Genomic DNA, 16,352 nt, shown 5'->3' with positions numbered 1-16,352 from the left:
TAATTGCAGGATTTCAAAGGTCTGAAGCATAAAAATACGATCAATCTTGGGACTAAAACTTTTTCAAAAGGACACATTGATCATCACATTGATAACATGAATAGAATTCACATTATAGGTAATACCTATCTCCATTTTCTGCAAAATAAGGTATACTTACATCTCTAGGTCATTTAGGATCCCCAGCTCCAGACAGGGTAAGAGAAATTAAAAGGACATGAATGTGGGTATCTGAAATATCTGTCCTGAATGAACTAATTATTTATTAAATAGTAAACACAGCTTTTACCTCTGCCTGGCAGTCCTGAAAGAACATGAGAGCAGGATGAGGGATAATGAAAGAACGTAGCAGGTAAGAATGGGGCCTACATTTCACAGAATGACCTCATGCCTCTCAGAATGTCAATTTTCCTAACTTCAAAATGAGAGTAAGAGACTACGAATGGAAGAACAGAACTCTTATGATTAGTGCACAGGTACAATGCTTGTTCTCCAGCCCAGCCATTACTTGGCAGCCTCACCTCTAGGGGCAGGTAGGTATGCTTTTGTTCCTGGCCAACTTGCAGGCAGGGCAGGTGGGGATACTTGAGCTGAAGGTTATATTTCTGCTTGAAATACTGTGCCACTGTGCACTCCACAGTCTGTCCACTCTCCAACTGCAAGGGAAACCTGTTTGGGCGAAGGGAAGAAGGTGTCAGGGCCCAGCATTTAATCCCACCTCTTTAGACTTACAACCATGGGAAGTCCCAGCCTTGGCTTCATCCCTATCCAGACTCTTTGAGCATTGCCACTCGTGGGAAAGCAGGCAATACAGGGCTCCCAGAGTAAAGCCAAAGATTTGAGAGGCAAGTTCCACAACAGTCAAGACCATATCTGACTCATTTGCATTTCTAGTGCTGAGCATAAAGCCCAGTATCCAATAGGCACTCACAGACCAGTAGTCTAAGGTCAAGAAGGTAGATGGAATGAGCCCAGGAGCCTAGCTTTCTCTTTCAGGTGGAAGAGTAAGTTGAGAAAGAACAGAACTGAGACAGCAGTCAGGGGAAGACTCCTGCTCCATAATAAAGGACCAAGGAGGAGAGGTGGAGACCAAGAAGGTAAAAATGGTAAGGAGAGTATCAAGGATCTGGGAAGGTTGGAGGAGGGATACCAAAGTTTATCTTGAAAAACAGGGCTCATCCTCAGGACCAATGGGGGAGGGCACAGGAAGTGAAAGGAGTATGCTGAAATATCAGCTCTCTTCCACTAATGGTATGGCTTAGCAGCCTGTCAACTCACGTCTGATGGCTGGCAGGGCGGCGGGTAACATTACACACACGGTATTTCCTCTTCATCTGTCCACAGTGGGTCACTTCCACCTTCAGACCTGGGATACACACACTGCCAGTCAAGGTTGGAAAAGGCTGTTCATGCAACCAGGCTTGGCCTCTCCCCTGAACATATCCCAAGGGGATTTCCTTTTAGGACTAAAGAGAAAGTAGTGCCGTTTCCCTTCCCCACCTGGTTGGGTCCTCACCTTTGATCTCCTTGGTGAAGCGTACACGCTGAGAGTCCGTGAGGGGTTTGGGCTGCTCATCTATGTTCCTGATGTCCAGCACCTCACACATGAACTCAATCACTGGCTGCGCCTTATAGAAGGCAGTGGCTGAGACTGTGGGGACAGGGTGGGTAGAGCTCAACTTAGGTTCAGTCTTTCAGTATAAATGGAGGCACTGTTCTTTACACCCTCTTCATTATAGGGTATCGGGATGGGGGAGGGGTACCAGGGCTTTAGGGATTAGACTAGGAGTGTGGTTGCAGAGCTGGGAGGGATGAGGCTGGGAGTGTGGTCACTGGACTCAGGGTGCCCCTGGCTCCATAGCTCTCCCCACTCACCGTCAATGTTGAGCATCATCTTCCACATGGCAGGGCGCACAGACTGGTGAAAGCCGAACCAGACCTCGCGCCCACCCCCCAGCGGGTGGTAGTAGCCCTCAGGCGGTGAGAAGAAGGAGCGGCCCACGGGGGTGTACCTGGCAGGGACAGGCAGAGAACTGGTCCCTCGGGCACAGGCCCCCACCCTGTGAGGCATCCTGGGCACGGAGGAGCCCTGGCCTGGAAGGCAGGACACCAGGGCTTTAATTCCAGCTCTGATCCTTTACTAGTTGTATGACTGACCTTGTGCAAGTCTCTATCCTTTCTCTGTCCTGCAGGGACAGATGGGGTGAAGGTCCAAAGATATCTAAAAGGGACAGGGCCAAGGCTTTAAACCACCTAAATGTATATGCATACCACTTGGCATATGGTAGGGCTTCAAAGAATGTTTTATTTGAAAGGCATACTGTGGGACCTTAGTATGTGCTCATTTTACCCCCCAACCCCACATAGCAGTTCTGCCACCACTACTAGCCCAGATACTAACTACACCCAGTACCTCATGGATGCCAGGTGCCTCATGGCCACATCCAGGGCTTGCACAGACTCCAAGGGAACAGGGATCTGGCCACTAACCAGGGCCTCATGGAGCATGCGCCAGCTAACAATAGCCAGCCACTTGATGGAAACCTTGAAGATTCGATCCTTCCCTTCCCCAGGGATTGTCACCTCAAAGTCAACCTTCAAAAGAAAGGAGTGAAGGATTGTCAATGCTTTCCAACAATCCAACATTCCTGGTGTTGCCCCAACTGTCCCCAACCACACAGATCTGCCAAGAATCTGCTCCTTAAACCGACAGGGGCTCACAGTGAAGACTTCAGAGGAAATTCAGCTGTTTAGTCTCTAGCCACCTTAGTTCAGTGCTTCTGTCCCTCTCAACCACACCTAGCAGAAGTCCTTTAGGTCTATTTTAAGTCTAATCTCAGTCTGTTTGGGTAGGGACAGACATACAGTAAGCTAAATAAACATCAGCATCTACCCATCCCTCACCCTAATACACACTTTCTCATCATAAAAGATGAAAAGGATTTCTAGACTGCCAAACTCTAATAGGCTTAAACGAGTTCTGTCCCACCCCAGATCCCTGACACAGGTCTAGTCTGACTCCCAACTTACCCGTTCATTGCCAATGGGCAGTGCTGTGACAGTGTAAATGTTCTTCTTCCCATCATACACAGGTTTGCGATCACCAAAGATCTGAGGCTTGAAATGCTGGACCATGTATTCCACCACTTCCCTGTGGGGGATAGGAGCAGCCTGTAGAAGCTGAGAGACTACTACTTCAAGCTCTTGGAAGTAATTCAACGTTCAGGTAATGTCCATCCCCTCCTAACAGCTACTCTAATCTCATCTACTCTATAGCAGTGCTTCTCAAACATCAACATTCATATGAATCACCTGGAGATTTTATTACAATGGAGATTCTAATTCAAGTCTAGAGCAAAGCCTGAAATTCTACAGTTCTAACAAGCTATCAAGGGATGCTTCTGGTTCTCAGATCTCTAGAGGATCTCAAGACTCTGAAGGATCTAAAAGAGTAGGTAGGTACGAGTGCCTTCTGAGCAGAGAAGGAGGCAGAGGGGAAAGGGGATTACTCCCAGGGTCTATCTAGAATCAGGAATAGAATCCAGACAGCTCCAATCCCTGAGCTGAGACATATAAAAGGTAGATGAGGGACGCCTGGGTGGCTCAGTCGGTTGAATGTCCGACTTCGGCTCAGGTCATGATCTCACAGTTGGTGAGGTCAAGCCCCATGTCAGGCTCTGTGCTGACTGCTCAAAGTCTGGAGCCTGCTTCAGATTCTGCAACTACCTCTCTCTCTGCTCCTCCCACACTCATGCTTTGTCTCTCTCAAAAAATAAACATTAAAAAAAAACAAAAAAGGTAAAGAGGACGAGATCTGAATTAGAATAGGACTAAACTATGGAAGAAGAACCCCATCTTGTCCATCTCTCTGAAGCCCTTAGTCCTACCACCCCACTATCACCTCATTATCATCTCTTTCTTGATTTCACTTCCTGTCCTCTGCCACTAAGATCCCAGAGTGCCCATCTAGCCTTCAAAATACCATCCATCCAACTATCTGACCTCTTCACTTTCTAAACCAAAGCTCTTAAATACTACTGATAAAAAGACTCAAATTGTACATTGTAAGCAACTATAAGCACATGGTTTCAATCCCAATTAGGCTTTAGTGCTACCGATCAATCTCTTTAATGTCCCTAATCACTTTCATTCCTTACAGACTGCCAAACTTTCTCCTCTACCCTCTAACCCCAGAACCCATTCCTACCTCCAATCAAAAAGCAACTCTAGGGGCACCTGGGTGGCTCAGTCAGTTAAGCCTCTGACTTCAGCTCAGGTCATGATCTCACGGCTCGTGAGTTCGAGTCCCGTGTCAGGCTCTGCACCAACAGCTCAGAGCCTGGGGCCTGCTTCAGATTCTGTGTCTCCCTCTTTCTCTGTCCCTATCCTGCTCAGGACTTCAGCTCAGGTCATGATTTCACAGTTTATCGGTTCAAGCCCAGCATGGGGCTCTGTGCTGACAGTGCAGAGCCTGCCTCAGATCTTGTCTCCCTCTCTCTTTGCCCCTCTCCAGCTTGTGCCCTCTCTCAAAAATTAACAAACATTAAAAACAACAACAACAAAACAAAACACCTCTAATTACTAAATAGTATAGCACAAAATAGGCAAGGATACCTTCAAGTTCCCAGACATATAAACATATGTACATATGCACACCTCTTTTCCTATTTTTCCTCTCACATTTGAAATTTCCCTTCCATATATAATTTTTAAAAATATGAAAATACGTTCAACTTCACTCATTAGAGAAACACAATTTAAAATTAGACCAAGACTGGGGCACCTGGCTGGCTCAGTCAGTAGAACATGCAACTCTTGATCTCAGGTTTGTGAGTTCAAGCCCCAAAATGGGCACAGCGATTACTTTAAAAATTTTTTAGAAAATAAAACTGGACCAAGATATAATTTTCTACTTATCATAATTCCAAAGGTCAAAAAATCCAATATACTGGATGGGTGCAGTTATGGGAAGGGGCACTCTGATACTTTGATGATGGGAGTATAAATTGGTACAACTTACCCTAAAACAAAAATTGGTAATATCTCAAAATTTCTCTTTCTTTTTTAAGTTTATTTATTTAATGGGGGTGGAGGGGGCAGCAGCAGAGACAGGGAGAGAAAGAATCCCAAGCAGGCTCTGCACTGTCAGCACAGAGCCCAACGTGGGGCTCAAATCCACAAAACATAAGATCACAACCCGAGCTGAAATCAAGACTCAAATGCTAACCGACTGAGCTACCCAGGTGTTCCTCAAAAAAATTTTTTAATGTTTATTTTTGAGAGAGAGACAGAGCATGAGCATGAGCAGAGCAGAGGTGGAGAGAGAGACACACACACATACAGAATCCGAAGCAGGCTTCAGGCTCCAAGCGGTCAGCCCAAAGCCCAATGTGGGGCTCAAACTCCAAACCTCCAGATCATGACCTGACCTGAACTCAGACGCTTAACCAACTGAGCCACCCAGGCACCCCTCAAAATTTTTCCAAGTATTATGCCAGCAATTCTACTCTTAGAACTTTATCCTATAGATACATTCATATTTGAGTGCAAAAAATGTATCTATATTTAATAATATCCAACAGTTTCACTTTTGTAGCAAAAGTTTAAGCTAAACCTAAATGTTCCTCAACAGATTTATTAAATAAGTTATAATACATCCATTCAATGGAATATCTATGATGCTATGCAAAAGGCAGATATGCATGTACTGATACATACTGTTCAGTGGAAAAAAGGTGCAGAACAAGGCATATAGGGTTCTACATTTTGTGCATTTAAAAAATGTTCTATATACACACATGCTTGCATATGCATACAAAAATATATGGAAACATACTCAAGAATGGTAACAATGAATGCCTCTAGGGAAAGGGACTCAGGGACTAGAGACCAGAGTATAAGAGGAGATATTTTTCACTGCTATTCTTTTTTTAATATTTTAACTTTTTTCTTACTTTGTACATATGTAGTTTTCAAATAATAATGAAATTAGTTAATTTGGTAAAGAAATATTGCTTCTTCTAAGGCTAATTCCTCCAACTATGTATCCTGTAATGTCCTCCTGACTTAGCAATGAGTGGAAACTCATTCATCTCCTCTCTGTCCTGTACCTTTAACCTCTTTCTCCAACAACTTCTCCTCAGTTTATAAGCATATCCACGTCTCATTCTTAAAAACTTTTCATTCATTCATTTTAACAAACACTGCAACATGCAACACATTGTACTTGACCTCTATAAATCCTCTCTAACCAACATATTCTCTCCACATGCTTCACTGTAAGCTATCTAGAAAAGGCAATCTGCTCTCACAATACCTACTACATTACCTTCCATTGATCCCTCAACTGACTATAGATTACTAGCCCAACTAATCTGCTAAAACTGCTCTGCAAAAGGCACCAGTTATCTCCACAGAGCCAAATTCAATGATATTTTTCAACATTTACCTTACCTAAACCTCCTCAAAAACTTCCTTGAATCTGGTGATATCATACCCTACCAGTTTTCTCTGGATCCTCTCAAGATTCTGAGACTCAGGAAAGTAAAGACTCCTGGACTTGGTGGCTTAGATGTGTATCACTTACCGGTTGACTCTGCGAGGACACTTATCCGGCTTGATATCCACTTCGTAGTGGTAGACGTCAATCTTAGGTATATCCACCTCAAAGTAATTGGCCAGAAGCTTGATTGGTTTCCCCACAGTGCCAATGCCAGGCCGGCGAGGTGCCTGGAACACCTGCTGCAGGGGGGGCAGGTAGGCGCCTGCAGCTACAAGACAAAGACGCTGGTGAGGGTAGAGTCTGGCATCTCCTTACCATTCTGATCAAAGAAGGCACAAAGCCTCCCAGAAGAGGAACAGGAAAGTATAGGGGAAGCTTCTTTCCTGCCTACCCAACCCAACTGAAGGGTTCCACTGGCTCGGTCAATCCATGTGTTTTGTTTTTTTGGGTTTTTTTTTATGTTTCTTTATTTTTGAGAGAGAGAGAGAGAGAGAGCAAGGGAGGAGCAGAGAGAAAGGGAGACAGAGGATCTGAAGCAGGCTCTACACTGCTCAAATGGAGGACTCAAATTCATGAAGTGTTAGATCATGACCTGAGCTGAAGTTGAACGCTTAACCAACTGGGTCACTACGTGTCTCTCCATATTCATTTTTTTAAAAACCTCTCTCCAGTTAGGAAAATTATCTTTGTCATCTACCTTAAATTCATGTGAATATTTAATACGTTCCTATTATATGTCAAGTAGAGAGGCTAAATCTGGCTCCCAATAATAAAACTTTCTTCCTTATTTTAGAGTAAGACACCTGGCTCCATCAGGTATCTAGTAGACCAAGAATTCTTGTCTTCTCTGCCAGCCAGATGCTCTCTTCACTCATTACCATCCTGAACATGAAACAGCAACATCTTAATGCTCCTGTGCAATGTAGGTGGGAGGAAGATCCAAAGAAGGTCAGGCTAGGGAGATGTGAGGGGAGACAGTGTTTTAGAAAGGATTGAGGCCACTGAAAGGCTGAGGTTGGAGAGACAAAAAAGCAGAAAAGGCTTTAAAAAAACAGAGTTTGGAGACAAAAGAAAGGAGACAGGCTGAAATAGGGAGCTGACAAAGAGCCACAATTGGAAGTCAGAGCAGAAAGAGGCTTGATCTTGGAAGGGGGGAAGGCTGGAGTTAGGGCCTGGGCAACATATAGGTTAGAGTTGGGAAGGTGAGTAAGAAATAAGGCTGCAGTTGGGGAGACAATAAATAAAAAAGTTCAAAAGAAAAAGCTAGGGAATGAAGACTGGCAGAACACAGGAGAATGAGGCAAGAGTAGGCTACAGTAGAGGACTTGGGAAGGAGAGGTGGCCATTAGCATGCTAGAGAATAATGAGATACTTGTTTCAGGAAGGAGAATACAAGGTGCTCTCCACAGCCATAGCTCCTTCCACACAGAGGGCCCAGACAGTAGCAGAAGGGATCAATTTCAAGATAGAGCAGGCCCTTTGGGAAAAGGCTAGGGCAAGGCCAGCTCCCACTGCTTTTCCTCTCTTCCCACCAGCTAGGTTGCTGCCCCTGGTTTTATTTTCTAGCTTGAGGGGAAAGGGAGTAAAAAGGGAAGCTGTCTAAGAGAAGCCTTTGTCCATAGCTACTATTGTCCTTGCCATTAGAGGACCAGCCCAGGTGGGAGGAGAGAGGGATAAACTAGCCCAGAACCTCCCAACACCAGAGCTCTGCTTTCACAGTCGGCCAGGCTGGGGGGATGGGGCATATCCTCAGCTAAGGGGTCAGGAAGAGGTCAGAACCATTCACGGGAGGGGCACGATTCCCAGGGCTAAGCTGCTGTGTCTCCTTCTGACCACCTGTCAAGCCCAGCCCCACTCTGCAGACAGGGAAACACAGACAGAAAAATGAAGGCTCAGCCTGGGGGAAAAAGGCCTTCAAGGACTCAGCCATATGGGGAAGTGAAAGCCTAACTACTAACTAGCACCTGGGTGCCTATCCCAGAAAGAGCTGGACAGAAATTGCACACAAGCAATAGATAGATGCAGACACACTCCTGTCATACACACCTAAACACACACTTACACCTAGACAGTTTACCTTTATATGCATACCCCACACCACCCTAGATTGTGAATTATTCAAGAGCAAGGACTGTATCTTGCCTCCTAGCATATAGGTGTTCAACATACAGGCAATAAATGAATGAACAAACAGATCCTCAGACACACCACAAAGAACACACAAGCATGTATAGCACACAAACACAAAACACCTGCAAACTGCTCAAAAACAATTATAAACCCTGAACAAGATAAACATCCTGGTGGATGTAAGAGACACCCTTCCCCTCCCCAAGTTTTCATGTTCCATTCATCTCCTTAGCCTCCCAGGCTGAATAATCATTTGTGGAGTCTTGGGAAAAAGACATACCCTAGAGTTGGGGGCTGGGTAGAAATAATGGGGGATGGGACAGACACTCTAGCCTCAAAGGCTTCTCTTCCCCAGAAATAGGACTACACACCAAATTCAGCCTTAGGCACCCTCCACTCCAAGGAAGCTTTAGGAAAACAGGAGAACCCCCACCTTCCCTTTCATCCCCAAACTAGGGAAGGCAAAAGGGAGAACCTCTCTCCCATCCCATCCCCCTGCAAGCCTTAGAGCTGTACAAAGTCCTCCCCTTACCCCACCCTGCCCCCAGCTTTTAGTCTGAGAAAGGGAGACACTTCCCTTCAAACCCAGACAGGGACAGACGGCCACTTTGTGATGCAGATGAGGGCCCCAGCACAGAGGACAAAGCTTGGGCCTTGGGGGAAAGGGGCGGGGCCCTTCCTTGCAGACAAAAGCAAGGAGGGAGGGGCCATGAAAAGGACACTCCTCCTCCCCCATCCCAACCAGCCCTGAGAAGGAAAAGTAACAGAGCTGAAAGGTCTGGCTCAGAGATTCCTTCCCTGTAGTTCTGAGGCCCACATACCTCCTAAGGAGCCAGACTGCCTATTCAAAACACAAACTCAAGGCTGGGGTAGCCATCCAGTAAGCAAAGATTAAGAGGCCAATCTCTCCGAAAAAGAATTTGTCCACACATGAATATACGCAACTTATTAGATATCCATATATGTGCTTAACCATTTATGTTCACACTGGAATGTGATTCAATTACTAAATGTGTACTTCGTTTCAGGGCCTAGACACTCACTATTTCCACAGATAAATCAGACATTACCTCTACCCTCCTGGAGCTTCCAATCCAGTATATGTGAGTGGAACACACCTGAGCACAGAAAACACACTGGGACATAAGTCCAGTGAAGCCAGCACCAATACCTTTAGTTTTGTGTACTGTGTCCTCCAACTTCCAAGAGAAAAGTCTGGGCCTAGGAAGCAGGCAGTTATAGGCTCCTGCCATTCACAGCTTCCAGACTGAATTCCAAATACACCTTTTGAAGAGGCAAAGCCTGTCCCACTAAGCTACAGCCAACTCCAGATACCAGGCTCTAGTCCCTTCCCTAGAAGTTTATCTCTTGTAACAAACAAAAAAGTCCATTTCTTCATCACCCCAGAGTCCATTAGGAATTCATCAGGAGAAATCATGAGCAGTTTGATATGAGTGCCAGCTCCCAGCAATCCATCTGGACCTCTGTGACCTCCTCCTACTCTAGTACACAGGTTGCTGCAAATAGTCTCCAGCCTAGAAAACCAGGAGAGTTCCTAGAATGGAGAAAGAAGCCAGAGGGAAGGAGGAAGTAGTTTTCTGAAGTCAGTTGCTCCCTGCACTCTACCTGAAGACCTACCTACATAGCCTTTACAAGGTTGCTTTTGTTTTGGGGAAAGTGGTCACAAAGTACTTGCAGATCACTAAACGGATAACTTGGGTACGTTGGTAGGAGCTATTTCCTTGAGGAAGTTAAGATCTGGCATAAATGAGATTCTTCCACCAGAAATGAAATTCATGTCCTAAATAGAAATCCTATATCCACCTCTAGAGCAAATAGAAGGAGGTAGTGAGACAAGACCTAAAGGATTCCCAGATCCAGAATGCTCCTCTGATCAAAGGGTAAAAAGACCTAGGACACAGCAAGTCCCACTACCCCACAGCCTATCCTGGAGACTCTGGTCTTCTTGAGGCAATCCTACCCCAATTTCTCCTGTTTTCATCTCCTTTCCTCCTGATTGCTTGTAAATACCAGGGAGTTAAGGCTACCACCTGGGATTCCCCCTCCCCCAAACAAAGGGCAAGCTTGGCAACCTTGGGTCTAATGTCATGGCCTTGACAGTTTCTTGGGAGCAGAGAGAGGAAAAAGAAAAAATACCCAGTGGGGAACAGAAGCCACAAAATATAGAAAGACATTAGGCTATCACCTGAGGAGACATTTCAATGGAAAAATCATAACCTTTGGATTAAAAGATCCCATGTCTACAAACTATTGGACCACAAACGAGGAAACCAGGCAGACAACCCCTTTCAGGTAAACCTGGTCCCGGCCTTGGTCCCTCAGTAACCAACACCTTTTCTAAGGAGGACTCGCCGCCAGAACATTGCCTTGGTCCTAGTCATTCCTCATCCCAGTGACATAAGGCGGCACTTTGGCAGTTTCCTTCAACCCGTTCTTGGCAAATTGTGACTGAGGGTTTCCAAGATCAAGTGTAAGAGCCCCAAAGATGGGGAAGGGGATAATTTCCATTTGCACTCTGCCAGCTTAACCTTAGAGAATGCATCCCATCAGCGGGCTCCTTTTTCCAAGCCAAATCAGGCGGGGTGGGGGGTGGGGGGATTCGGGCAGCCACGCCCCCACCACTTCGGGCAGCCCCTTCAAGTTGCCACCTTCGCGCATGCTCAGGCGCCTCCGCTCCAGCTCCCCAGACTCAACGGGGGGAATCCCGGGACTGGATCCCCACCCACCGCCCCCTGACCCTCGCCCCCGCGTCAGGCCCGGCTGGGGCGGAGCTCATAGCCCAGCTCTGGCGCCTTCTCCCAAGAGACAGTAGCCCAGCCCAGCCTGGATGAGCCCCCGCCCCCGGCATGCAGCAGCACTGGGCCCATCTGTGTGACCCCCTCCTATTCTGGACACCTGGAGCCCGCCCCCTGCCACCTGCCGGGCCTCTCCCTAGGCCTCCCAGGATCTCTCGGAGTCCTTACGTGCATTCAGGCCCTTCTGCCTGATTACTTCCCACCTCTAGGAGTGGGATAAACGGCTTTGATAAACGGCCCGCGTCTCAGGGCTTCCTTCACAAGGTTTCCCCCGGAACTGCACACAGCCACCTTCAAACTGGGCCCCCCATCCCATAAAAGCCCCTCTCCTCACTCAGGAAACCTCCCCTCACTCGGAAATCCTGCTCTTCACGCGGGAATTCCCTCGGTCCTTGGGGACACTCACCGTCTCCCACTCCCAGGGGCCCTTACCTGCTCCCGAGGGTCCCGCTTCCATCCCATATACCCGTGTGGAGGTCAGGCGGCCCGGAGACTGTGGAGTCCAGAGTGAGGGGCCTAGGTACCCAGCACTCTAGCTGCTCGGGCTTCCGGGCCGGGCTCGGCACCCCCCCCAAGCCCGGCCGCTCGCGCCGCTGCCCCCGCAGCCTCCGTTGCCGCCGCCGCCGCGGAGCCTGCAGCAGCTCCCCCAGCGAGCGCCCGGCCAGCTGCCAGTGCGCAGGCGCGACCGCCAGGCCCAGGGGGCGGACGGGAACGAGTCAAGCGGGGCGCTCCGACGGCAACAAAGGCCAATGGAGAGGGGCGGGAGCACCGGGGACCCGAGGCAGCGGCCCCTGGCGGTCACCCATCGCCATGCAGCCTGGCGGGAGGGCTCCGGTAGAGGCGCCGCGGAATCGCGCAGCAGCGTAAGTGGGGTGGAGCAGGGGAAACATCCCCCCCCACCCCGCAGCAGCTCTGGCCCTGTGTGTTTTACCCAAATAGGTCTCTCCAAATCTACACACAGCCTCCTCCCATTTGCACACAACCACACGCACATCACAGAAACCCCACCTCATTCCCAGGTCCCCCTCACACACTCGGAGCACCCCATCACCCAGGGGCCCTGCCTCCCACCTCTCCTCCCAATCACCCTCATCCTTCGAGCCTCGGCTGCAAAGAGACTGCCTCCGCGAAGCCTTTCTCCGTCCCTAGTCAATGAACTCACTGACGCCACCCTCTCTTCCAGGCCGTGTGCTGGGCGCTGGGACCACAGATGCGAAAGAGACCCTGCCTACGCTGGAAGATGTCACAGTCTCAACTTAAGCGTGGCTACAGAGTTCAATCTGTGGGACCTTGGAAGAACCTGCCTCCGCTTTTTCATCCGGAGCTCACCCCTGAATTCGGTCAATCTGCTTCTGCACTCACCACGTCACTTAAAATACTTTTAGTGTCAAAATCCAAAAGATAATTTTTGATTATTTCTCCGTGGCATCTGAGACTGGCCTCCCCTTCCTTTTTGAGCCTTACATAGACTCCATAATTTTCTGAGGTCTCCTATTGCCTAAATCCTTTTCAGTCTTCTTCAAGGGCTCCCTGTTGCCTTTCTGCCCCACTGAATAACAGTGTTCACTGTGGTTTCAAATCCAGCTCTCTTTTCATTTCTCCCTCCACTTTTCCCTTGAAGGTCTCATCCATTCTTATGGCTCAACTATCTCTCCAAATCTCTATCTCCAGCCACGTCTTAGACTCATATTTCCAAGTGTATGCTGGACAGCTCCACCTGGATCTCCAGCACTTCAAATTTGGAGTCCAAAATCAAACTCTTTATCTTTCCCCCACAAATGTGCTTGTTCTATGCCTCCTTTCTCTGCAAATGGTGCCTTCATCCCAGAACTGACAGTTTCTCCTCCTTGTTTCTTGCCCCCATTCATCTGTTCACCAAGTCCTGACATGTTTACCTCCTGACTTGCTCTCACATGACTCAAGGATTCTGAAGGCTCCTTGTGCTAGTGCAGATCCTTGGTGCTAGTTCATACCTTGCCAAAAGTAACACAACTACTTCCATGCTAGTCTCACAGTGCCTGGGAAAATTTCTCCCATTCAGTCGGCTGCAGTTGAGAAGTGGTAACTTTCCCATATATTCATATGTATTCACCCATATATATTTTTTGATGCCTACTTTACACTAGATACTGTGCAGAAGGCTAGGAACTTAAGAGAGAGAACATACCCAGTCTCTACCCATAGGAAGATTAATTTCTGACACTTACCATAGTGTGCCTTGCTTCTCTCTAGCAGAGGTTCTCAAATACAAGTATCAGAATCACCTGGAGTGCTTGTTAAAACATAGATTGCTGAGCCCCACCTCCAGAGTTTGTGATTCAGTAGGTCTTGGGTAAGACCCAATGTGCATTTCTAATAAGTTGCCTGATAAGGCTGATGCTGATGATCTAGGAACCACACTCTGAGAACTATTGCTTTACAGTATAAAGAACAAAGACTCTAGAGCCAGACTGTTTTGGCTTTAATCCTGGTGCTGCCATTTACTAGCTGTGTAACAGGGGGCAAATTACTTAATTTCTCTGTATTTCAATTTCTTCCTCTCCCATTTTAGGGGGTGAAATAGCATCTACCTCATTGGGCTGCTGTTAATACATATAAAGGACTTAGAACAGTACCTAGAAGGATACAGACAAAGTATTAGCCACTATCATAATCACTGTCTGCCTCTTGCACTATATTCTAAGTTCCTGAAGAACAGGGACCAAATCAGATGCATCTCTGTCCCTTGTTAGTGCCTGGCGCAAGCTATGCCTAGAATGATCAGTAAATATGGGTTGACCTGACTCTGAAACAGATGGCTTCAAAACAACCTCAGAAATAGCAAGACCTTTGCCTTGGCACAACTAAGCTAGAAGCTCAGCATTCCATTAGAAGAGTATGAATCCCCTGTTCTAAATACCAAGCCTCACACTTAACTTTATGGAAAGCCATTGGTTACTATTCTGACCCGTCTCCAAAGTGGCTAGTGGAGTCAAGCCTGGCCCTGGCCTTTCTGCAGACTGTCTCCATCACCACGGGTTTCACTCTAGGGTAGGCAAAGTAGTAGAGTATAAAGGAAATCCTCACAACATTTTGGTATTTTTATGTAAAATTCTTCCAGTAATTCCTAATATACTTTCCCGGAGAGTTATTGGGTCCTTGGCTATTTGCAGTTCAATCCTTGCATCTCTGTGTACCACTAACTCACACTCAAGGGCCTCTGTTGTGTGGGCCAGAGCCCAGGTCTTTCCACTTATTATATACCTTTCTCTATGGCCTGACTTTCCTGGCCACAAAACAACAAGAATGACCTGGGGAAAAAAAGAACAAAAAACAAAAAACTGCATCTCCATCTATAGTTTGCTCTTTTTATATTTAAAATACAGCCTGGGAACAATAAGATCAAGGTATTAAAATAGACAGGAAACAAATCATATACCCTACTATCTGAAATGAATCACCAACAGCTCTTGCATGCACCATCTCTTTTTATCTATAGTAAAATATAGGAGTGCCTGGGTGGCTCAGTCGGTTGAGCATCGGACTCCTGATTTCTGCTCAGGTCATGATCCCAGGGTCATGAGAAGGAGCCCTGAATCAGGTGTCATGCTGAGCATGGAGCCTTCTTAAGTTTCTCTCTCTCTTTATGCCCCTCTCCCCACCTCATGCACTCTCTCTAAAATAAAAAATAGCAATAAATAAAATATATTTCTCATATATTTCAGGACATAATTTTAAAAATCAGAAATTATGAACAATAGAATTAATAAATGTCAACTGGTACCTTGAAAAGACTTATGAAATTGGTAGACTTTTTAAAAATTATCGTTTTTTTTAAGTTTACTTATTTTGAGAGAGAAAGAAAGAGAAAGAAAGTGTGTGCACACAGGGGAGGGGCAGAGAGAGAGGGAGAGAGAAAATCCCGAGCAAGCTCTGTGCTGTCAGCATGCGGCCCAACATAGGGCTCAATCCCAGGAACTGCGAGATCATGACCTGAGCGGAAATCAAAAATCAGGACACCCAACCAACTGAGCCACCCAAGCACCCCAAAAAATTAATCTTTAAATTAAGGTATAATTGGCATACACTAGATTGCATGCATATAGTGTATAATTTAATCAATTCTAACTTATGTGTCACCCTATGAAACCATCATCACAATCAAAGCAGTGAACAAATCTATCACTCCCAAATTTTAAAGCTTATCACAGAGATTTAATAAATAAAAGGGAACTTTTTACACAACTATAGACTACTGAATTTGAAACCCTGAGTAAAATTTAAAATTACATACATATTTTTTTCTTTAAAAAATGCAAAACAAGGACTCAAAAGCAAGAACTGAGCAACAATTACAGAGGACACTGAGAAAGTTATCAAAAATGACAAAAGAAATCTGGCCCAGAAAGTTCACTGTTTAATACTTCCAACCATTCATGAAAGAAATAATTCTGTTCCATGTTATATGAATGGATCTAGGACATGGGAGAAAGAGGAATTTTCCTAGTCTGTTCACAATTGCAGGTATAGATCTTCATCTCTTATCAGATGATATTATAAAAAGAGATCTCAAGAATATGGATGCAAAAATTGCAAGTCAAATACTAGCATGTAGAATTCTATGAGATTAATTAAAATTATGATAATAAGAATAACTTTTTTTTAAGTAAACTCCATGCCAAAGGTGGTGCTCAAACTCACAACCTTGAGATCAAGGGTCGCATGCTCTACCAAATGAACCAGCCAGGCACCCCAACAATAGCTAACCTTAAGTGTTTACTTAATATTAAGTGTCAGGTACTATTCCAATACTTCCCATATGTTAACTCACGTAATCTTCACAAAAATCCTGGTGCATCATAGAACAGGTAGGTGGGTTTGGGCTGAGAAGCAATAGGTAAATAACCAGCAAAGGCAGGTACTAT

The 16,352-nt window shown here is 46.1% G+C and overlaps 1 protein-coding gene across 5 annotated transcripts in view; it reads right to left on the bottom strand.

Annotated features, from left to right (window-relative positions):
- LOC122228786 (protein argonaute-1) overlaps window positions 1-12,062 on the bottom strand; it is a 37,947-nt gene extending 25,885 nt beyond the window's left edge. For 4 of the 5 annotated variants that reach the window (XR_006206750.1, XR_006206749.1, XR_006206751.1 and 1 more), the window contains exons 1-8: window positions 11,881-12,062; window positions 6,587-6,770; window positions 3,031-3,151; window positions 2,414-2,595; window positions 1,876-2,012; window positions 1,517-1,651; window positions 1,279-1,366; window positions 522-669 (exon numbers count right to left, since the gene is read on the bottom strand). Coding sequence is in view for 2 of the 5 variants with exons in the window: in XM_042954120.1 (XP_042810054.1) it covers window positions 522-669; window positions 1,279-1,366; window positions 1,517-1,651; window positions 1,876-2,012; window positions 2,414-2,595; window positions 3,031-3,151; window positions 6,587-6,770; window positions 11,881-11,905 (1,020 nt within the window). In the remaining 3 variants the exon portion in view is untranslated. The remainder of the gene's footprint in view (window positions 1-521; window positions 670-1,278; window positions 1,367-1,516; window positions 1,652-1,875; window positions 2,013-2,413; window positions 2,596-3,030; window positions 3,152-6,586; window positions 6,771-11,880) is intronic. The other variant, XM_042954121.1, reaches the window with a different exon arrangement.
- Between the last annotated feature and the right edge of the window lie 4,290 nt (window positions 12,063-16,352).

The sequence above is a fragment of the Panthera leo genome, chromosome C1 (assembly GCF_018350215.1).
Source record: "Panthera leo isolate Ple1 chromosome C1, P.leo_Ple1_pat1.1, whole genome shotgun sequence".
NCBI classification, from domain to species: Eukaryota; Metazoa; Chordata; class Mammalia; order Carnivora; family Felidae; genus Panthera; species Panthera leo.
The sequence above is the reverse complement of the archived record's forward strand: the minus strand, read 5'-3'. Positions and strand labels throughout refer to the sequence as shown.